The sequence below is a fragment of the Trachurus trachurus genome (assembly GCF_905171665.1).
Source record: "Trachurus trachurus genome assembly, chromosome: 16".
Classification (NCBI taxonomy): Eukaryota; Metazoa; Chordata; class Actinopteri; order Carangiformes; family Carangidae; genus Trachurus; species Trachurus trachurus.
Genome location: NC_139902.1, coordinates 3,970,878 through 3,995,689, shown reverse-complemented (window position 1 = coordinate 3,995,689; position 24,812 = coordinate 3,970,878). Strand labels below are relative to the sequence as shown.

The 24,812-nt window shown below is 42.1% G+C and overlaps 1 protein-coding gene across 1 annotated transcript in view; it reads left to right on the top strand.

The window, feature by feature from the left end:
- The window catches only part of cspg5a (chondroitin sulfate proteoglycan 5a), a gene marked incomplete at its 3' end in the record, with an annotated part of 72,000 nt that extends 54,196 nt beyond the window's left edge, over positions 1–17,804 (top strand). The window contains exons 4-5 of the mRNA XM_083988864.1: positions 6,346–6,502; positions 17,637–17,804. Of these exons, the coding sequence (XP_083844990.1) occupies positions 6,346–6,502; positions 17,637–17,804 (325 nt within the window). The remainder of the gene's footprint in view (positions 1–6,345; positions 6,503–17,636) is intronic.
- Positions 17,805–24,812: the final 7,008 nt, after the last annotated feature.

Genomic DNA, 24,812 nt, shown 5'->3' with positions numbered 1-24,812 from the left:
TTGGCAGTGGGAGGTCTGTACACTCAAAGAAAAGTTCTGTTGGATTTACTTAAAAATGTTGTTTCAAGTGGTTCCACATAACTTTGTTAAGTATATGTAAATTAACCAGTTTGCATACCATTTACTCAATATAGTTAAGTATACTGTACAACAGCGACTTAAGTTACTCTAACTTAATTGGGTTATTTTCATTTTATGTATGAAGCCTAAGTTACACTTATGTGATATAGTTAAGTTCAGCGAATGAACTGAATATACATTAAAGTAATACAGGGTTATTGAGTAAGAGTAACTTGATGTTATTAAGTTAGTCTTAATTGACTTTAGTTTGTCCAATTAAAAGGATCACAACTTTTCTCAAAACAGCACTTTTATTAATCATTCAAAGCAGGATGTTATACAAAAATACTGCATACAAATGCTTGTACTTGCACATATATGACCATTACATGTTTACCAATTAGTTAAATGAATTGTCATTAGATACATTTAAAGAGCAGCTCCAGCTCCAGCCATGTCAAGGGCTATGTCTTGGGCAGGGGTCACAAGCTTTTAACAGCAAAGGGTTTCCAGAATCTTTTACCCAGTAGGGCTGACAGTGTGTACAATAAGAGGCAGCGTACTGTATAACTGGAACTGCTGTCCACACAATTTGACACATAATAATAACACAATTTTAAACATAATCATGCCACAGAAAAATCATGACAAGAACACTCAAAAAAATCTTATGTCTGGGGGACAACAACAAAATCTTAACAGAGGACTTTGCAAAGGCATCAACAAGCAGCATTTGGTCCCCAGTCAATGGTTTGATACAAGAGTCCCATTTGAAACCTCTACCTTTCAGGCACAACAGTAACAGTGAGACATTACAGACAGACGGTCAAAACTATAGCTCAATTAGTCAAAATAACAAGAGTATTTCATCACACTGAATGGCCTCCAGGTCACAACACTGACCGCTTCATGCATTCATTCCAGCAGTTTGTTTTTGAGTACCTGGATTTTGGTTGAAAGACTGTGTGTAACAAGTCCCATCATGATGTTTTGAATAAATTCAAACGTGTACCTGAGGTCAGTTGGATAGCTCAGGTTCAGGTCGTAGATGATACAGAACAGTAGGCACAAGCTGTGGCGACATCTTTGAGTCCAGAGAGCACCTGCACCTGCAACTATGATGCCCAGTTGCCCACATCTTCTGGAGTTGACCAACACCTGCACCTGGATGTTTTATCACATAGATGCTGATGACCGTCTGGTCCAAATCTCTCTGGGTTTCATCAGGGTTCTCACTCCTGAAACAGACAAAAAGGGACAAGATAATTTAATAAAAACTCTCCCACTGAAAGCACATCATTCACATGATGAAACTTGCACCATTTTAATATTCACCTTGATAACCGACTCCACTAGTAAGTGAAGTCAGTTAAATAAAAAAATAAAAACATTGATGAGAGCATATATAGCATTCTACTCAATGTTGAATGAAAATATCACTTTAAAACAACCGATAACACTTACTCCAGATTCCTTCACTAGCTCTTCGGGGTCTTCATTGAGATACAAAGCTAGAGCTTGGAGGCTGCAAGCTCTCCTAGTTTCGATGGAGGTGTTCTGCAAAACACAACAGGAAATACACTGTATAAACAAGTCACTGACATTAAAAAGATGGAAAAAATTCCAGAAAGTGACCCCTGACACAGAAATCACAGTTAACTACGGGTGCACTTGCCAATTAGTGTTATGTGAATTGTGGTATGATGCTTTTCCACGAGCTCAGTACAGCACAGCACGTTTTTTTTTTGCGTTTCCACTAGTACCTGGTAGTTTTTTGTAACGCCTCAGCTCTGATTCCAAGTGAGTCGAAGCAATACTATACGTGACGTCAGCAGACTGCCTTCCACTGATTGGCCAGAGCGTCGTCACTGGAAGAGTCATGAGCGCCACTTCCAACACGAAAATCAAACCCGCTAATTTTAAAAACACACCAACAACAGCGACCACTGATCTGCACATTAGACTGTTGTTCCTTCATGTGAGTTAAATGTCTGCTGTGAGGAAAACCACGCTGTGGTCCGTGATCGAGGTGCGGCCGAGTGTTTTTGGAACTGGTGAAAGGATTGAAAATACAGAGCGAGACAACATGGCCGTAGCCGTCGTGCTACGAAGACTCCACCCCCGCTGAGGAGGTACTATGGAACTCAGCTGTAATGGAAAAGCACCTAAACTGAGCCGTACCTTGCCGTGCCATACAGTGCTAGAGGAACAGCGCCATTAATTTAAGTGGGTGGGTTGGGGTGGAGGTTTATTATGCTACTTGATATTTTAAAATAAGTATCCACAGCAACTGAGATATCTATGCAAGTAATTATATTTATACACAAACCTGGTCAATAACAGTGATCATATTTTTGGTTTTGCATGCTGCTGCTCCTCCTCCTTTCTCACGGAGCACTCTAGCCAACTTGCCAGAGCAGTGGTCCAGCGTGAACTCTGCACAACAAGACAAAAACACAAAGTACAGAAGGTGGTTAACACACAACTTAAAATGTACAAATACAGGCTTAGGTACTTAAACTAACAGTTAAATGTAGCTGAAGTAACACATTTTTCAACACTTTGATTAGTATGTGACCTGCTTAAATGACTGTGAAGAGCATTCCAAGTTTCCATCAGCTAACCTGTTGTATTTTAGTAGATCGACTCTTGATTCAGTTGTTCCAGACAAGACCACATTCATATCTGTTGAAAAAAATAAAGTGAGATTAGAATCAAAACATTAAAAGGCAGTCCTATGCAACATATCCTTCAATTGCCTTGCCAGGTCTGTCAATAAAAATATAATTTGTAATTAATTTTGTTAAATTACCAGTACACATTATTATTATTATTATTGTAAGGCCTGGTTCAGGTTAAACCCTTTGTAAAACATGAATGAAGCAAAAAAAAAAAAAAGCTTTCTTTCTTGTCTAGTTTGACAGTCAGACAAATAAAAAAACAAATATAAATCTAGGAATAAATAATTGATTTAAAAAGGTGCAGCCACAGTTGCTGTTTTCAGACATGGTGTAGGCTATAGGCTACAGTAAGATGTTGGTTCATTTTTCAGCTCATACTGTACACATTTGTTTTCACTCTGGTCCAAATGCTTCACCACTGGCAGGACGTCATGTGTCCGTGGCGACTGACCGGAAAAAAACGTGCCTATGTCCTGTCCCTACATGATAAACGGACCGCTCTTGTTCGACTGTAGCCGCGCTAACGACGCTAACGAAGCTAACCGCGCTAACGAAGCTAACGACGCTAACCGGGCTAACGGAGCTAACTGGTAAACAGATACAGCTAGTAATGAATCGGTGCCTGGACTCACTCGCCGATTCCGATACTTGCTTTATGAAGTAGCCTAATGGCAGTAAAAAAGATGGTTACTTACCTCTATTTCGAGCAGCAGCCATGTGCAACAAAAAGAATGGTGGAGGTAACATAATCTCACGTGATTTTGAACGAGATTAGAGGGGATGTGCGGTGTCCTTTCGGTTTTACATGACAGAGTTGAGTAGGGATAACGAACACAGCAAGTAAACCTGACATTGCTTACTTTTTGCTTTCAACCACTACAACCAACTTAAGTTGATATAAAAACTCGTGATTTTTGAGTAAGTTTAACATAATACTATGATTTATAGCCAACAACACTGATATTTCCTTTTTTTGAGTGTAGCCGGTTTCTGCTGCTGGAGTTTGACGATGGTGGAACACATTTCTGTGTCGTCTCGTCTTTGATTGTCCCGTCACAGTATTTGTGAAATATAAATGTGGAAGTTTGTATGTGGATCAGAGACGAGCAGGAAGTAGATCACAGCCTCGTTAACTATAGATACGACGGGGGACTGAACGACGGAGACGCGTTTGATGGCGAAACGTTCAGAGCTAAGGTTTAGATGGGCAGGGGGCAAGTGACAGGCAGTTCACATACAGGGAGGCAAATCTGTGACACTCTTGTCACTGTCATCGTCTCACTGGATCCTCAGAGAAGCGTCTCGTCCCTTTGAGGAGGCGCAGACGAAGCAGAAAGAGGACAAAATTCAAAGAGCTGAGTCTAACTCAGTCAGAAGGGAACTCCCGAAGTTTGCCGCCTCCCTGACGAGATGAAAAGACACTGTGTGTGTTTATCTGCGTGGCTTTTTTTAAAGTAGTACACTAAGTTTTCAGGAGGCTGTCCCATTGATCAGATCAGACGGAGACTGACAACAGCACAGAAACTGAACTAATCTCAGCATCCCATAAACAGAACCTCGTTTCTCCTCCTGAAGATTAAATGAGAATTTAAACATTTTCCAGTCCAAACCTATTTTGACAACCTTGACAACCATCTCTCAATTAAGTGTTGCTCATGATATAATGAACTATTTGTATGAATTATATTCAAATAAATTTAGTTTTATAATATTTCTCATAAATATGACTTGATGCATTAACCATAATGAAAAACTGCCTCATAGTTTGCATGCAGTGTCCATAGGATATAGCCTGTATTGACCATATTCACAGCGTCGCCATCTTTCCTTATGTCATCACTCTGCAAGCCGTACAAACGTCTGGAGTCTGATCAACTGCTTTCCTTTCATCCCTTCCCTGTTGATACAGATTTAAGGAAGGCATGGGTTGTTAACATCCGAAGGGACATCGGGCCATATTTCAAAGTAAAGCGACATTTGGGTTAAACTGATTTGAATGAAGTTAGCCAGCATTAGCTGCAACTGCTAATGTTAACGGTAACGTTATGCAACGTTGTTGAATCTTCCCACCTTGAGTGACGGTGTAAGCAAAGACGGCGACGCTGTGAATATGGCTAATAGACAAATCAGTGCTAATGGAATAGAGGCTTTCGAAGGTAGAAGTTCATTAAACAACATTATAGCCTGTTTATTTAATCCATACAAAGACAACAATTCAATATGTTACTACAGCAGACTGATACCTTCAAGCCACAAGTTTCCGGACGTCATCTATGGTCAAAACCGGAAGCTGGTTTTGCATTTCCGGTGGAATTGTACATTTACGTTTCCATGGTTTTCAGTCGTTGTCATAGTTGCGGTAAATGATCCATGCGTTTTACAGATTTTCATTGAAAACATTTTTTTTACTGCGACTACAGAAACCATGGAAACGTAAACATAAAATTACCCCGGAAGAGCAAAACCAGCTTACATTTTTAACGTTCGGAAAAAGGTGGATAGAAGTGAACTGTTTTACCGTCTTATGCTAAGCTAGGTTAACTAGCTGATGGCTGCAGAAATGTGAAACTGTTCCTTTAAGGTACTAATCCCAATGCCAAGTGGGTGTGATCTTTATATTAACTTTCTCATTAGTATTTATGTCATCTGGTAAAAGCTTCCACTGACGCATGGATTCAAATGGAAACACAAAAGCCAACAGGCAGGTTCTCCTCTGTTGCCCCAGACAGATGTTAGATCATCTGCCACAACTCAGCAAATCACCTAAGGACAGGGACATAGAGACATTACCAACAGAGTTCAGTCTCTGGTGAAACGTGTCACAGTTACAGCTCATAGGAACCAGGTACCTGAACTTGATGCTTGTTACTGTTCCCTGTTTGTTGCATCACAGATTAAATGTTTGTGTGTCTGTTTTATTTTCTGTTTGTCAGTTCACAAACAGAAGACGTAGACCTGTCGTCAAACTAATGCTGCTTTCTTGCTTTTTTCTCCCCCCTCCTTTTTTCTCCTCTGTCAATCCCTTCTTCCTCGACTCTCTTCAATAATATAATCTTTTTTCCTGAATTTGTCCCTTGTCCTTTTTCTCCTCTCCACTCTCTGTGTTCTCCTCTTGTTCCACCATCTCCCCATTTGTCTTTATCTTCATCCTTTTTACTCCACTAATTCTTTCCTGAAAATGTCATTTTACCCCCTGTCTTTTTCCAACACTTCATTGTTCTTCTTCCTCCTCCTGGATCTTCTTCAAATCCTCCAACTCCCTCCTGCTCTTCCAACCTTTACCCCCTCCTTTACTCTCTTTACCTTCCTCCAATCTTTCCTCATCCTCTCTCCTAAATGCCCAATACTTTCCGTTAACTTCCCCTTTTCACCTCTTATTCTCTTCCTCGGCTCTAAATCCCTTTATCCTTTCATGGGACATTTTCCTCTCTACATCCCTTTCCCTTCTCCTCTCAAAATCTCCCCAAATCCTCTCCTCCTCTTCCTTTATTCTTTCCACTTCTCCAAACCTTTTCTCCCTCCACATTCTCACCACATCACGTTTATTTCTCTCCACCTTTCACTCCTCCCCCCTCTTTCCTCCCCTCCATTCCCTGATGCCCAGCAGTAAGTACCGGCCTTCATCGGAGCAGCACAATGATAATTTCTCGCTGTCCACCATCGCTGAGGGCTCCCACCCAAATGTAAGGAAACTGTGCGACACCCCTCCTAACGTCCCTCATGCCCGTGCATTGGCTTACTATGATAACATTATCTGTCAGGTAACGTGGTTCTCGCCTCTCTCTCACCCCTTTTTCTGCATCCCCCCCCCCTCCTGCCCTTCCCCTCTGCCCGGGCTCCCTGACTCTCCCTCTAATGCATGGGCATGAGTATTCTCCGATACTCCGAGGTGTGAAGCGCTGTAAGGAGGGGGATGGGCGAGGTTGGAGCGTGAGGATGGACAGTGGGAGTTTTCTCTAGTGGCAGGATGGAGGGAACACACACTTACATACTGTAGATACACAGCACTGTTGCTTGTAGTTGAACCCTTGTGGGTTTGGTCCGTCTTAACATTATAGAGGCTTAGGTTCACGTTTTATTTTTACTCACAACAGGCGGCTTCATGAGTGGGTTTTAGCCACTTTAAAGGGAAACTATGTATGTTTGACGTCACAGCTAACCTATAGCAACAAGTGAATGTACCTTTTTCTACAGCTTAATACTGAGGCATGTGAGGTGTCTGTGGTGACTGTGAGAGCTCAGAGCACTGTAACTTAAAGGGATATTTCAACATTTTGGCAAATTCACCTATTGCCATTATCCTTATAGTCTTAGGAGCAGGGTCATTGCCTTTAATTATCAGTGCAAGCTGTTTTTAGATCGGCAGGGCAGAGACGTGAGCTGCTCGGGCGCATGGTACGTGTCCCTCATCAAACTCATCAAAATACACAATCCAACAACTCCAAAACACTCTCGTGGACTAGTTGTGACCTGCACATTCGCCACTCAAAATAATAAGGTAGCCTATAATTATGTAACATTACGACACATGAAGCAAATCTCATGATGTTCCATTATTATTTAATAGCGTGGTGAATGTGCAGGTCACAACTTCTCCACGAGAGTGTTTTGGAGTTGTTGGATTGTGTATTTGATGAGTTTGATGAGGGAAAGGTGAGCTCACGTCTCTGCCCCGCCGATCTAAAAACCGCTTGCACCGACGATTAAAGGTAATGACCCTACTCCTAAAACTGTATGGATTATGGCAATAGGTGAATTTGCCAAAATGTTGAAATATCCCTTTAAGAAAACACCTGCAAAGACACAAACATGCTACAAATTCAGAAAACAATTTCATCAATGTGAAGCTGCAAGCACTGCAAAAACTCACAACACAACAGAAGTGTGTCTGGGGACACAAAAAAGTGACGGACCTCTCTGGTGCTTCTTGACTTTAGAAGACGGCTACCTCTTAGTGCTGTTTGAGCATAAGGTCAGCTTCTTCTTTTTTTTTATTAAAATGTCAATATGATTCACATATTATTGCAAATAGCTATTTACTGTTAGTTTAGCCTTAGTCTGTAGCCGGGGCCAGAAACACTTTTGTTATGTTGTGAGTTATTGCATGGCACCAGTGGATTTGTAGGAGTTTGCAGCATATGCTTTGTGAAGTTTATGAAGTTATTTTCTGAATTTCTTTGCAGTATGTTAAGCTCTCCCCTATATTAACAGGACAGGAAGTAAGAGGATCTGTGTTTCTTGTTGTGAGATCCTGGCTGGTCTTACCACGAAGCAGTTCAAGAGCTGATCTCAGGTGCTCACAGCTCATCGACATATTGAGCCTGTGAGGAGGTCTAGAAGCAGACACTACTTGTTTTATTGGGTTAGCAGCCAAATAGGCAGAAAACCACTTAAACAACTGGTCAAGAGTCTGGTAATTGATTTTCATATAGTGGAGAAGTGAATGGAAATGAGTGGCTGCCTAGAATGTATGAACAAAACCAAAATACAAAGACACAAAAAATGTTTGCACAGGTGAACAAAGAAACCTGACAACACAAGACAAAATCCTGTACATACACACTTGTATTTCATGTGTGGAGTGAGAAATGGGCCTAACGTGAATGAAAGAGTTTTACATGTTACTGAAAAGCTCCACAGGCGAAATATATATAAAACTAATGTTCAAAATGAAAATGTTGATCCACTTCTGACCCCTCATGCTCAGGTGCCAGGACCGGCCATGTACCGGTGGGGTGGGGGTTAATGTCTGGTAGAAACAAGTACACCTGGGCAGTGACCGGGCTCCTGCTGCCTGTTACCACAGCAACGCAAGGGCTGTCGAGCCTCATAGTTTAATCGTGTTTATTGATTTAGTTTCCTGGTTTATTGCTTATTGATCCCACTATGAAGGTGACAGCACACACAAACACACACACACAAGAAATGACAAAAAATAAAATGATATCAGGTTGTGTATGGAGTTGCTGTAGAAGCCGTTTTTTTCTTTTTAACCATTTCAAGGTGGAGTAATTTGGAGGAACCGAGTCTCAACCTGTTACTTAAAGGGTCTAACGTCGTCACACTCATTTATTAACTCACCTTATTGCTGACAATGGCTGCAGCAATCAGTTCAGGATAGGAGCGCTTACAAAGCCAGCCACGGGTCAGAGGTTCAATTCACCCTGAAACCACTCAGACTGTCCTCACAGCACTGCTAGTAGGCTAACCCACCCTGGCTTTAACCTGACCAGTCTACGAGAGAACTCCCACAGTCCTTTGCTGCAGCCCCCTCCCCACCCTGTCTCTTTCTGACCTGCTCTCTCTCTGATCACCTCTTGCATCGGTATGTCATGGCATGTCTGCTCTGTCTGGTAAACACGCACCATCCGGTGGCCGTGTGCACCACTGCAGCTCTGCTTTGCTGTCTGTTTACAAAACCTGTTAACAACATGTTCTTCTTTACCTGTTTATCCTGAAAAATGGTGGGTGGGAGGGGAGTGGGAGGGGCTACCAACCTACAATTGGTCAAAAATGGTGGGGTTTTGTCAGGAGACGATGGACCAGGTAAGCTAACGGTGTGGGGTATACCTGCGAGAAACGGTCGGGGGGCTATCAGGATAAACATCTGAGATGCAACACCTTGCCGCTGCCTGCAGGTGGCAGCAGAGAGCCCACAGGTGCCTCACTAACTGAAGCATGGGTAGCTAGTAGCGGCAACGCTGTAGTTGTAGCAGCATGGGTAGTTCTAATCTAGTGCTACAACTGAGGTAGAGTTTGTTTTGTTTTCATTTTCTATTGCCAATTTCAGTCTCTTTGAGATGTGGTACCACCCTCTAACAACTCCATCAGTAGTTATCTTCTCTTATGAAGCTGCAGCAACCACTTGTTTCTCTGTAGTTCTAATATTAGGCCTATACCATGCTGTTTTAGATGTTACCTTTTTATAGAAGAAAAGCTACAACATCATCTACAAACCTAATACCATTTTCACCACCCTGAAAGAACAACAAAAACTATACGTCATCATCACCTCCTAACAACATCTCTAAAAATGTAAACTTCCTAACTCAAAATCACCAACATGTCACGACCTCTGAAATACCCACTCATCCACTGGGTTGAACAGTATTTGTGAACGTTTTAAACCCTTTGATAAAGCACACACCTGACCACTGCAGAGCTTCCTGTGTTGTTTAGTAGCTAGCCAAACAAAAATATCTAAATATAAATAATGAATTTCCTTGCTCCTTTTTTTTTTTTTTTTTTTTTGCAAAAATCCAAATGTACGAGTAATTTGGGCTGCTAGCTTCTAATTTACATGCAGTTCTGATATGTGAGCTGTATCATTATATAGCCTAACCATTGGGCTATGTCAGTGGGATCTGTATGAGCTCAGCCAAAGTTAGTTTGTTAAGAAAAGAAGCTTCACTCTGTAAAGTTAGATCATGAGTGGGCTGCATGCTTTTGCCCTTCTATCTGAATCTCCTTTTAGTTGCTATGCTTCCATGCATGTTGATATTTTAAGCTTAACAGAGCCGAATCTGGACCCCCACTATAATTAGCCTACTTGAAAAAGTTTGGAGTTTCTACAAAAGTAAGTTACAGTATAGCATAACTGTCTGTATGGGTGTGTTATATAGCCGCCGGTTATGCACATTCATTTTAAAGGTCCAGATTCAATGAAGTCTTTGAAAGGATTTGGATTTGATAAACAGATTTGACTCTGGATCCAGATTCAGTGAAATTGTATTAAACTCCAACCTGTAAATGAGTTAAGTCTGAAGAAAAGTGTTTGAACATCGACCGACTCCCTTTACGCGTCGCCTTCCTGTCCATCCATTCAGCCTGGAACAAACAAGACAGAAACGTTTCCAAATACTGTTCAACCCAGGTTTGTTTTTTTTAACACATTTTCCAACCACATATCCTACAAAACTCATCCAGACACCCCACCATCCCTCAAAACCAAAAACCCATACCAGCTCACCAGCTTTCCCCAAATACACCCAAAATACACAAACTAATAAAGCAAATAACCCCAACACCCACCCACCCACCCACCCACCCCAACCTCCAAACTAACAGCCCAGCATCTGTGAGGCTACGTTCAGGAACCTCAACACAAATATCCAAAGCTGTATTTACTGGTAATGCAGAGTAACAGGCAGGCAGCACCAGAGATACTGCAGCCGGCTGGGAATATCAGCTATCGTCTGAAAGGAAGTCTCTATGCCTCTATCTCTTCCTGTCTGCCTCTTCTCTCTCTCTCTCTCTCCATTTCTTAATCTCTCTGTATCGTCTCTCGCTCATCTTCCCTCTCTCCCTCCCCCTCTCTTTCTCTCTCTCTCCACTTCGATCAGTCTCTCCTCATCCTTTCTCTGTCCGTCTCAATCTTGTCTTTCTCTGACGATGCCTTGAGTGCTTTTTTGAGGAGTTATAACCCTTTGCCCCCCATCCCCCCTCCCCTCAGAAAACCATGAGCAGATACACCTGGGAGTGTAAGACCAAAGAGGAGTCCGACTGCGAGGTAAGACCAAAAATCCCAAATGTCAGATACAGTAGTCCCGCCCCCCTTCCCACCTCTCTCACCCTCCCAAACGGCTCTCTCATTGTTCCTGTGGCCCTGTCAGTCACCCTCTCTCAACTTTCAGTGGACCAAATCCAAGTCTGTGCCCCACCCCCACCCCCACCCCCAAATAAACACAAACAAAAAAAAAACATCCTAACATCATGATCAGACAGGAAACTGTTATAAAGGACAAACCGACACACATAATGTCACCTGTGACAACTTAAAGACATGGCTGGATTACTGAGCAGGCCGACCAGACAGAGGCCCCGGAGCCCTACAGGGGTCAGTGGGGCCCCCCAGGACTTCACCTACAAAAACCCACATAAAAAAACACAAAACAAACTCCAGCAGATGGAGAAAGTGAATGCATCATTTGTAGTCACTGTGCATCTCTTTACGTAACTCCGGGGGTCTGGGGGGCCTTTTACATATCTGTGCCCAGGGCCCTGTTGACTCATAATCCATCCATGCAAAAAAAAAAAAAAAGACACACAAAACGAATGCATCAAAGAATATTTATAGAGTTATTTTATGCCAACTCTTCACCACCACCATCATCATCATCATTTCTCTGATGTTTACACTCAGTAGCTATATAATAAAAACTGATGTCAACCCTTGAAAGATGTCACATGAAGTAGCATTAAACTGAAGGTTCATTCTCTGTGAAACAAAACTATTTATTATTTTCAGAAAATTTAAAAACCAAGCAAACTGTTCTCTGGTTTTATTAGCTTAAGACTCAGGCTCATTAAAAAAAAAAAATACTTAAAGGGCCAGTTGGAGCATAAAGCTGTAGTGATGAGAACTTCTCTGCATGTAACATGATGTGTTACAATGAACTTCTCCGGTGATATCTTTAATATGTGTCTCATTGTGACACTTGAAGCTCTTGGTTAACTCAGTGTTTTCTCCAGCTGCTAATTGTACTGATCTCCAGTCAGTTTATTATCTTGTGAAGCAGAGGATATGCTTTTGGCAGCGACAGAGCTGATCCTGGAACTGATAGTATAACAAAACGAAGAAATGTGATTATTAGAAATTCTTTCACAAGGTCAAGTTAATGCAAGTTTGTTTCTACATAAATGCGACATAGGAGTTTAGTGTTTGCACTGCGACCTGTCATGTAACCGCCACACCTCCCCCTCCCCCCTGTAGACGATGTGAAAGAAATCATGAAAATAGTGTGAAATTGCCCTTTAAGCTGCAGCTGGAGGTAAAAAGTCAAAAACCCCATCATAAACAGACATGAAGACTGCACTGCAGAAATTTGCTGACCTTGTGGGGACCTTGTCAGACCACACACACACACACACACACACACACACACACACACACACACACACACACACACAGGCTTGTAATGGAAGAAGTAAACCCTCCCTTCAGAAAACGCTGAATTTACAGAGAAATTGAACCTCTCACACACACAGAAACACATGCACACAAACATTTTACATACCACCCAAGACACACACACACACACCATCCAATCATTTCTGCACAATAACACCAAAATGTTTCCCTGCAGTAATAGAACCCTTTGTGTTTCATTCACTGCAGTAGATTGAACCTGTTTGTCCTCAATCTTCGCTCCTCAGTCATTCTGCCGAGTCCGGCCACACGCTCTCTCTCTCTCGCTCTCTCTGCAGAAAACGGTGAAATTGAATTGAATTGTTTTGTTTCTTGTCAATACTAAATAAATTCAACCCAGAAAATGAATTGGTCAGGCTGAGCTGGCTGTAATTTCTGAGAGGATTTCATTTCCATCGACTGAGGCGCTCGCCTCAGACTGACCGATCACAACTGAACACTTGCACCTGTAGGTTACTGTAGAAAACAGAACTGTAAATTGTCTCTTTAATAATTTCAATACATTGATGTGATCTTTTATATAGATTATGTGGTGCGACCATCATGGTAATCCTTAAAGGAATAGTTCAACATTTTGGAATATTGGCCCATTGCCATTATCCCTAGTCTTAGCAGTAGGTTTGTTACCTTTACTGTAATTGTCAGTGCAAGCTATTTTTAGAACAGCGGAGCAGAGCCGCAAGCTGCTCAGAGCTACACTACGGAACGTTATGAGACAGAGTTGTTTTCGAGGTAAAGACTGCTTGCTGAAAAACTGCCCCCAATGGGTATCGCATGAATTTACCTCGAAAACAACTCCGTCTGGTAACGTTCCATTATTATCTCATAGCCTGGTGAATGTGCAGGTCACAACATGTCCATGAGAGCATTTTGGAGTTGTTGGATTGTGTATTTGATGAGTTTGATGAGGGAAACCAAGAAATCCCATTAGCGTCCGTAGCGTAGCTCTGAGCAGCTCGCGGCTCTGCTCCGCCGCTCTAAAAACAGCTTGCACCAACAATTAAAGGTCACGAACCTACTCCTAAAACTATAGGGATTATGGCGATGGGCCAATTTGTCAAAATGTTGAACTATCCCTTTAAAGCTGGTATCTGAGAAATCTTAATTTTTTTTGTCCATATAAATCATTCAAAAATGTAATAATGTAATAATAGGTTTCGATAAACCTCTGTGACGTCTCTGAACACATTCTTGCATGAAACAATTCAGCATAAACAAAAATTTAATTTGTTCCTTAAAATAAAATGTATATTAGGCTACTCACAAAAATATTTTCCCAAGTAAAAGCCCAGTAAAAGCCAAAATAAAGCCAAATAAAAGACCAAAGGACAACAGGAAGTGTCCTTGTGCCTCCATCATCATCATAATCGTCATCATCATCGTCATCATCATCATCATCATCATCATCATCATCATCATCATCATCATCATCACCAGAACCTTGATTATCTCTGTTCCCACTTCCCCCCAAAACGACACCTGCTCTAAAGTCCTGGTGACTCTGTGCCCCCCGCCCCCCCCACCGCTGCCCCCCTCCCCCCTCTCCACCAATGCAACAACAGCAATGAAATCCAACAAACAAACAAACAAACCAAAAACACATTTTCCAGTTTCACGCTGACGGGAGGACAGAAGGCCCCTACCCCGTAACCATGGAAGTGACGTATCCACACGTCCTGCCCGAAGTTACTATCTAGGCCAACGGCCAGCGGGTAAATGCTCTCACTGCTCTTCCTTCTCTCAAAGTGCCATTGAATTCAAACGCAAACATTCAATTAGGGCGTGTTTGTGAATGGCACAGGCCTCAGGGTCTGGAGTTTGATGTGTGAGTGAGTGAGTGTGTGTGTGTTTGTGTGTGTCTCGACACTCCTAAGCTTGTGTGTGTGTGTGTGTGTGTGTGTGTGGGTGCGCCCCTGTGGACATGGGGGCGCAGACGGACGCCCCAGGATGCCTCGGTGCAGCAGGGTCGATGATGCCATGCAATATTAATGGGGATAAGAGGCTGGAAAACAGAGTGAAAATGGACTCTGCAATCAATGTTTTCCCCCTGACCCCCCCCCCCCCCCCCCCCCCCCCCCCTTAATTAAATTCACATGACTTAAAGTGAAACCTTGAAAACACATTTCACACTTCTTCTTTTTTTTTTCGGACTGTTTGGGTATGTATGAAGGTGGTACCTACAGATAATTGGTCAAGGTGAACTAACCTGTGGCCCGCTTTTATTTTCTTCTCCTTTTTCTTTAAAAAAAAAAATGGTTTTGATTTTGGGACAATGATAAAAGGAGGTGAAGCAGGAGGAGATGTGGCGTTCTGCATGAGCGACTACACGGGGTGCGTTGCATGTGGATGTGCATGTGCTTCCTGGGTCGGCTTGGAGCAGGGAGGGGCGGCGTCGCTCATGCAGTTCACCTCATTGTCTCCTCAACCAAACACAACGTGCCAGCCGAGCATGATGACTATAAAACAGTGGCCACTCAGATGGATGATACTGAACAATGCAACAAGGTTTTGTGATATTTTGCTGCATTCTGAACGATCAAACCAGTGTTTGATTTGATCTATTAAACACATTTTAGCCCCTGAACTACAAATCAAATGTATTTTATATCACAAAATTGAATCTATAGCATATCTCTGCTGCTCCAGGTAGGCATTCATTTCTGAGTCTTGAAACTTACTTGAGTTACAACTAAATTTCAAGAGTAATCATTTTAACCTTAAATTACAATAATAAACCTAATCTGGAATAGCAGATATACTAAAAAAAAAACATAAAAAATGTGAAGCATCATTTGTGGTTGAGGAGCTAAAGGTTGCAGTCACACTGGTGCAGGTCTCTAAAGCATGAAGGTGGAACATGGAGATCTGTTGCACTGCATGAAATTAAAGACAATTCCAAAGCTCTGGGGTTCATCAGAAACATATGAGCTACAGTTCATCTTTGTTTTTTACTTTATTTTTAAAACCCAGTCACCAGCTGGCCCATTCTGCCCGACACTAGGTTACATTCAGTGCCAAATGATTTCAAACTTTTCACTCTAGATCAGGCTCATGGCAAATACTGGGTAACACTTTACTTGAAGGTCTGATCATAAGAGTGACATGTCACAGTCATGAACATGTCATAAACATTATGTCAATGTCATAACACCCGGGTTTGTAGGGTTAGGGTTAGGGTTAACTGAATGACACTTAATAACAACATTATGACATTGACATAATGTTTATGACATGTTCATGACTGGGACATGTCACTCTTATGATCAGACCTTCAAAAAAAGTGTTAAAGTGTTACCAAATAGGGTATTACATTTGTTGAGGGTTAGACAACTAAATATATCAGAGCTGATTGGTAATCCAATCCAATCCAATTTTATTTATATAGCAAGATTTTAAACAAACACAAAGGTTTCCAAAGTGCTGCACAGCAAGATAAAATACAATAAGTAACACAACAGAAGCACAATAAAACAATGGACTCAATAAGATAAAATAAAATACGATAAAACAGAATGTAAAAATAGAACGTAATGATGATTTGTAATGATTTTTTCGTATTTCGTAATTTAATCGTATCCATTTTTACAATTGTTAACAGTTTAAATTATAGATTACAGTACCTGTACTAAGTCAAGTTTAACTTTAAGTCTTTAAGCGTCCCTTTACGACACCTGCGTTATAAGATCTGAGTCCACAGGTATTGAAATCAAGCCAATCTGGTGAATCTTTTAAAGTATTGATGTTCAATATGCTGCCCTATAACAAGTAAACGGCAAACATCAACCTTAAAGCGCACCATGACCCTAAGTCCACATCCTCCATCTGCCACATTAAAGCAGAAGTAAGCAACCCGGTGGTTTTGGCTAACTTTCTGTCAGCCGATGGAGTTAGCAGTCCCCGCCCTCATCCCTACGTCACCACATTCACGCGCATCCCTTGGCTGCACACACAGAGAGGACCGCCCCTTTATGCCGTTCTCTCTCCTCATTGGATAAAGGTTGTAGGATACAAGGAAAGTTTTCTCCTCGGCTTACAACAGAGCAGAGTGACTGACAGACAGACCCGTGTTTCAGACTAAACACTCTATGTAAGTGATTGCTGTCGGAAGATAGAACTATTTAAGACTTATATTAAAGCAGAAGTAAGTGATATATTTGTGTTAATATAAGTCTTAAATAGTTATATCTTCCGACAGCAATCACTTACATAGAGTGTTTGGACTGAAACACGGGTCTGTCAGTCACTCTGCTCTGCTCTGAGCCGAGGAGAAAACATTTATCGTATCCTACAGTTTTTATCCAATGAGGAGAGAGAACGGCATGCAGGGCTGTGTGTGCAGCCAAGGGACGCCGTGAATGTGGTGACGTAGGGGCGAGGACTGTTATGGTGCGTTCAAGGAAACTCGTATTTTTCCGACCGTGAAGTTGTACCAGTTCGATCTGGTACGAGTTCACCGGTCGGAAGTTACGAGTGGCCGTTATAGTGACTTTCACCGGTAAAACAGGTCGGAAAAACACGAGTGGGTTGCCTGGAACGCTACAAAGTCGTAAGTTGTGACTTGAAGCTGTAATTTACGATTTCAAAAGCCTGCCTGGAACGCAGCATTAGCGAAAATGACCGGACCACTTACTTCTGCTTTAACACAAATATTCCGCTTACTTCTGCTTTAAAGTCACACTACTTCCAGAATAGGTGCTTATCATTGGCACTGAGCGTAACGTGTCAGGTACAGAATTGTTCCTGAGCTGGTTTTCTTGATCCCAGCAAAGATGGACGCCACCTCTGAGGAAACCCAGGTCTTGTGGTTTGGTCAGATTTTGTAAAATAATCCAAAAGTAAAGTTTTCCACCAGCTGGTTTTATCAAATTGGTGCTGAGCAACAAACAAATGACACTTGTGTGTGTGTGTGGTTCTAACTGTACTTTCTACCCCTACCCCTCCACCTCCGCCCCCCCCTCTCTGGGTAGGATGATCCTAATTCCCAGAACAAGCTGGAGGACCCGGTGAAGGCCCCGCCCAAGGAGGACGACTCCCTTAACATCCACAACTCTCTGACCCCCAAACACGAGAACCACAAGGTCCTGGGCGAGGAGAACTCCTCGGAGGTAAACTCACTGCAGAACAACATGATGTGAAAACAAAAAAACAACACAACAGCCCCAGCAACCCCCCGACAACAACACAGTGAAAACGACGACAAGGTGCGCCGGCAACGGGAGCCCCCCGCCTTCCCTCGCCCCCCAGAAAAACCCCTCCCCGCTCTCCGTCCAACCCGCTGTCGGCTGCGCCTATAACCGGTCAACCAACCAACCAACCGACCAACCAAACGACCAAACAACCAACCAACCAGCCTGTCAACGTACCAGCCAACCAACCCAGTCTGCAACCGTCTCTGACACGGCAACACTGCCACCGAGCGGCTCGGGCCGCCGCCAAAAAGAAAAAAAAAAAGAAAAAAAAAACTGACATCACCACCACCACCGCCGTCACTGCCCAAGCTGAGAGTAACCCCGCCCCCCTGCCCCACCTCGCCAGCCTCACCCCCTGCCGCCGCCTTGCAACCCCAGCCCCCTCCCCCCCCTTTACATCCACTCACTCCCCTGTTTCGCAGCCCCGCCCCCTTGTTGCTGTCACTCTACTGCCCCCTATCTTTAACCTACACACACACACACAGATACATACACATAATGAACATAACACACACAGTGAAAAGATGAAAACATAAACACACTTATATGTAGACACACACAGACACCTTCCCCTGCCTGCATTGGTGTATTTTGTAAAAAGAAAGAAATCATACAGAAGTTTAAAACGTGCGTAAAACGTCATTGTAAAAAAAAAAAAAAAAAAAACATTAAGATAAAGCTACTGAGAGGTTTTGATGTTTGTCTGACTAATCCAGTGAGTATGTATAAATATTGGGAAAAAAATTGCTTGGATTGATTTAAAAAGAAGAAACACAATGTGTCTTGGTTTTCATTGATGTGATTTCTAATCCTTTGATGTACTTGTTTTTTTTTGGTTTTGTTTTTGTTTTTTTTTGTACTTTTTTGGGACTTCGAACAGAGAACAAACAAACAAGATTCAGACAGTTGTTGAAATAAACCTTTTTAACATGACCTCTGTGGATCCTGTGTTTTCCTCAGCGTGGCAGCCCCCCCCCCCTCCCCACAACCTTTCTCCTCCCACCTTCAACTCTGATGCTCTCTGCATGGCTTTGAACGCAGCTTCTTAGAGTCTTGTCATATGTGTGTCTCCCTGCCTTCATGCAAATAAACTCTCTCACACACTTTATGCAGGTTCTAGACACTTTGCACCAGTTAAAAGCTGTTTATATTGATAATACAAACATCATGTCACACTGTGGTGCACATGCAGCTTTTCAATTCATTCTTGACCTTCAAAACAAAACAAAACAAAAAAGTCGACTTAATTGGCTTATGTAGAGCTTTTAGCCACATCTCATGGCCTTCGTCTGGCTCAGCTGTTGTCATGGAGATGGTTTAGCTTCTATCAAATGACAAATGAGATGATTCAGTCTGCTGATGAGGGCCAAGAAATGTGGCTGAACATTTGAATAAGTGGGGCTTCAGATGACATTTATCTGTCCAAATTACTGATGTGGATTTAGAAACAAGCTGAATCACCTGTCAGGGAAATACTTTAAACATTTTTTGTTGCATTTGAAGTTCTTATGTGGTGCTGTCCATCTAGAAACCACACACAGTTACAGTTTTAGGGACATATTACAGTAACCTCATGTAGCCACGCCCACTTGACCCACCTCTGGCGATTGTGTTACCACTTCCACCAATCATGAGTTGCTCATTACATCAAACTAGAAGCCACCTCGGAAATCACACAGAAACTCCCATAATCCTTCAGGTTTATCAGAACAACACAAGTAACAAACATTACTGTATAGTAAGGGTTGTTTTATAAGTGAAATTCATGCAAACTTCCTATACAGACATTCTGCTAATATTACATGCATGTTAGCTAGATAGATAGATAGATAGATAGATAGATAGATAGATAGATAGATAGATAGATAGATAGATAGATAGATAGATAGATAGATAGATAGATAGATAGATAGATAGATAGATAGATAGATAGATAGTGCACTGTTTGAAAAATTGTCTTCACAGATCTGAAACAACAAACTCCAGGACCTGCCCTGCTGCTTCTGCATGTTTCCTGCCTCCAGAGATGCTTTCCTATTTCCAGCTGGGCACACACAAACACACACAAACATGCAGATATGCTCACAAATGGAGATAAATGACACTAATGGCATCAAATTGCTGTAGACCAAAAAAAAAAAAGTTTAGTTTTATGAAAAAAAAACAAAAAAACACTTTTTCCAGGGAACATTGAATGTTGGTTGAAAACGGTCAGTGAGGTGTTAACATGATGTTTTTACAGACACCAGTGTAACTATTTTAATGACTTTTCCCTCGTGGACATATAGACATTAGCTCCACATATTCATCTGTGGCCTGCCTACACACAGCCACACACATACACACACACACACACACACACACACACAGACACCTCCCACACATATTTCAGCTCTGCTCTATAGAACGTTTTGTTCTATTCAGGCGACTGAACTGGCACAATAGAGTGCACACACACACACACACACATATATGCACACTTACATTGATACATGCACAAAGCATCTGTCAGCTTCCCATGCTCACTCCCACTCCCACACACACACATCTTTACCTCCATTCTTATGAAGACCTGAGTTAACTTCATGCATTAACCTATAGTGAAGTCTCAGGTCTGTCTGAACAAAACTGAATTTTATCCAAGTCAAGTCTCAAGTCATTTGAATAATAAGGTCACCTGAGGGAAAATTTAAGTCTACAAGTCTAAGAAAGCAAGTTCAAGTTTTTCAAGAGTGTCTATTGCAGTCTCAAGTCATTCAAAACAGTCTAAAATCAAATGTGCAGCGATTTAAACACAAATTTATGCCCAGTCGTGAGTAATTTGAGTCATGTTTTAAATCATTTAAGATAGGAGAGGTCTGAGGCTGGTTTGGACTAACTATGGAGATCTAAGACACTGACTGAAGAATTTATGAAAGTCTCTCGGTAATCCAGTTCTGTTTAAGTCAAGGTTAAAAGATGAGACAGGAGAGGTTCAAGTCTAATCTTACAGTAGTTAGTCTGGTTATAGTCAAGTCATAATCTAGTTTTTAGTAAGTGAAGACATTGGAGAATTTGAGATACGTCTCAAGTTATTTGAGGTTGAGAGTCGAGACAATGAAGGAATCTCAAGACTTTTTAGACAGGACCGTATCAAGTCCCAGTTCATCTGAGGCTATTTGTTATTTGACCGGAGTTCAAGTCAACAGGTCTCATCATGTCATATGAAACTCAAGTTCTGTTGAGGTTATTAGACATCAGCTCAAAGGACATGTCAAGACATTAGGACAGGCTGTGAGCCGTTAGGGACAAGTCCAAGTCACGGATCAGCTCATGTGTGGAAAAGTCTAAGTCAAGTCTTGAATTACAGTCAAGTCCAACATGGGTCCCTCTGGAGTCAATCCAGTCGAAGTCATGACCCAGATCGTCTCAAGTGGATTAAGACTTCTGACTGGACTTGTAGCAATAAGGAATTCTAGATTCAAGTCTTCCAGGTGCTTTTGGAAATGGTTAAGCATTCCAGCACCTTGGGCCAACCTGTCCCAAGTCTTCATGGGAAGTCTTGATTCCCAGTTTTTGTGAGTAAGAATAAGTCAGGTCCAAGTCTCTTAACCTTAACCCTCAGCTCTCAGTGGACAGAATGTTTCCTCCACAAAGTGTGAAACTTAATTTGGTTCCCACAAGAATACAAATACGACAACAACAACAACAACACACACACACACTTTCACCCTGAATGGATCTGGGGTTCCTCCATTTGGACCCTGAGAAGGCAGTGGGTTAAACAGGGGTATTGTGAGGGATCCTTCCCAGGGTGGAGGGCTGCTGACGGGTGGGTGGGTGGGGGGAGGTCTGGAGGGAGCCCTGCTCTTTCTTCAAATAAATAAAAAAAGGGGGGGTGGGGGTGAGGGAGCATTTCAGCCCTGAGAAGGTAGAAGAAAAGACTTTTTTAAACCCAGAGTAAGAAACAACACTTGGCGGGCTACAAAAACAGCAGCAGTGATTATCACCCTCTTTTCAGCCAGTCTCACACACACACACACTTGTGGAAGTTGGCACATGCACAAGCACATGAGCGCACATTTTGAAACGCATACACACACATGCACACACGCAGACATAGTATACACACACACACGCACGCAGCAAAGGACGGTCCTATGAACCAGAGCGAGCGAAGCCAGAAGTACCAGCCGACGCCATGGCAACAAGTGGGCATTACATTACCAACAGAGAGAGATGAGGCGAGGGATGGGGGAGGTGCCGTCATCCCTCTGAGAGTAACAGTGACAGACTGAACCCTTTATGTGGCTGCTCAGAGGAGTGCAGCGAGTTTAAGGCTTTTCAAAACAATAATCAACTCCTACAAATACTCAGCCATCAGTCACAAACTGTAGCGCTTCAGCAGAAAAGCATATTGTCAGCTAATTCAGGGAATGTTGTAACATTTTTTAACATATCTGTCTGCATCTTGGAGCTCTTTTAAGCCATGTGCGTTCAAAATATGAGACCAACTAGTTACGTGTGTCTGCTGTTAAATGGTGTAGCTGTTATCTCTGCAACACAAACAGAAAATGGTTTAGTCTCAAACAAGGAGTGAAAAGTTACAATTCATCCCGGTTAGTTGTAACACACCCTGGGGTGAGATGTAACATTATGAAATAAGTGTTATGACAAAAACTGGTAACACTTTATAATAAGTACACTCTATTATTAAGTATTAGTTAAGCATTAAAGGGATAGTTCAACATTTTGGCAAATTGGCCCATTGCCATAATCCCTATAGTCATAGCAGTAGGTTCGTTACCTTTAATTGTCGGTGCAAGCTGTTTTTAGAATGACGGAGCGCAGCCGCGAGCTGCTCAGAGCTACGCTACGGAGGCTCATGGGATTTCTTGGTTTCCCTCATCAAACTCATCAAATACACAATCCAACAACTCCAAAACGCTGTTGTGGACAAGTTGTGACCTGCACATTCACCACGCTATGAGATAATAACAGAACATTACCAGACAGAGTTGTTTTAGAGGTAAATTCATTCAAAACCGCTGATGCGCGTTGCCTTCAGGGACAGTTTTTTTATTTACCTCGAAAACGGCTCAGTCTCGTAACGTTCCCTTATTATCTCATAGCGTGGTGAATGTGCAGGTCACAACTTTTCCACGAAAGCGTTTTGGAGTTGTTGGATTGTGTATTTGATGAGTTTGATGAGGGAAACCAAGAAATTCCATGAGCCTCCGTAGCGTAGCTCTGAGCAGCTCGCCGCTCTGCTCCACTGTTCTAAAAACAGCTTATACCGACAAATAAAGGTAACGAATCTACTGCTATGATGTGTTATGAAATGTTATAATTGCATATCTAGTTAACATTGTACAATTTAAGTCTGCAACAAGTGGAAGATTATAAAAATGTTGCCTTTAATTTCACAAACAAAATTTAATGTAGCCTATGTTAAATATATGACTTTAAACTTGTTGCCAGTCGCACAGACCTATCCACAGCTGTTGAATGATTTTTCCCACTGTAAAGTTATGTAATATTCTGTTTCAAGTGCTTTCCAGGAATTAGTTGGCAATGTCAAAGGTCAGAGATGTAAACTTTATCACTCATATCTGAGAACAGGAACAGTGGGAAGTTTAGCTTGAGGGAAGAGGGAACCACATCAACACTGTCTGAAGCCTCCAAGCAAAGACGGACACTTATCACAGCAGGACAGAGCGTGTGTGTGTGTGTGTGTGTGTGTGTGTGTGTGTGTGTGTGTGTGTGTGTGTGTGTGTGTGTGTGTGTGTGTGTGTGTGTGTGTGTGTGTGTGTGTGTGTGTGTGTGTGCGTGCGCTCATGTGTGTGTTTATTTATCCATGGCCACTGACCTTTTGAACATTTTCACTCTATCTCTGTTTCCCTCTCTGTCTCTTTTTCACTTATCTGCTGTTGGCAGCGATTTTATGCATCTTCAGACAGAGAGAGAGAGAGAGGGCGTCGTTGCCATGGAGACCCATCGATTCTGATGCTACAATTTGAGCTACACAGATCCAAACTCAGTGACCTCCCGGTTACACACACACACACACACACACACACACACACACACACACACACACACTGGCGCAGAGGCGGATGGATGGACAGCACAGATTAAGTGACTCTTCTGCAGCTTTACTGTCATCTAGTAATGAAGTGTAGAATGTCAGAGCTTCATGACGACTCTCCACTTCACCACAGGTTCAAGGTTACAGACGACCCCAATCCTCTCCCATACAGCTGTCCAGCTGTCACTTACAGTTGTCTGACTGCACACACGCACGCACACACACACAGCACTGTCCTCACCATGACATTTGTCACATATAGCATCTTGTCTTTATATAAACCATGATGATGAAAATGATGTGATGAAAATATCACAAGACTCTTAATTCCACCAGTATTATATTGTAATTCCTTTGTAGTCCAGTCATTTTAAGCCAAAAAAGGGGTCAACGTTAAACAAATTGCAACAGAAGCAAACTCAACTGATTTTGTATCCTCAACATGTCCTGGGTGAGGGGAAAAAAAAGCCCAGAAGAATCCCATTAGGGGAAAGTTTTGAAAAAGACCCAAACATAGCCCATTCATACGCCTATTAATTATTTTTCTCAAATGAAAAGTACTGAGTTGATTACTTACATTAAGACAAACAAAAATGTATTACAACATGAGCAAATTTGCATAATTTTGCATAAATCCCACCGTTTTGACGGCACATGTATATATAAAGGTGCTGTGGTGGTACCGGCATGAAAATTGGACATGTTGAGGATACAAAACCAGTTGAGTTTGCTTCTGTTGCAATTTGTTCAACCTTTTTTCATAAAATGACTGGACTATTGGTTCAGTCTCCTCAACAGTGTTCTTTACCACCGCAGCAAATAGTGGAATAGAAACCTAGCACCAAAAGGTAGATATGCTACTTTAAAGAGAGTAGAAATCAGATTTA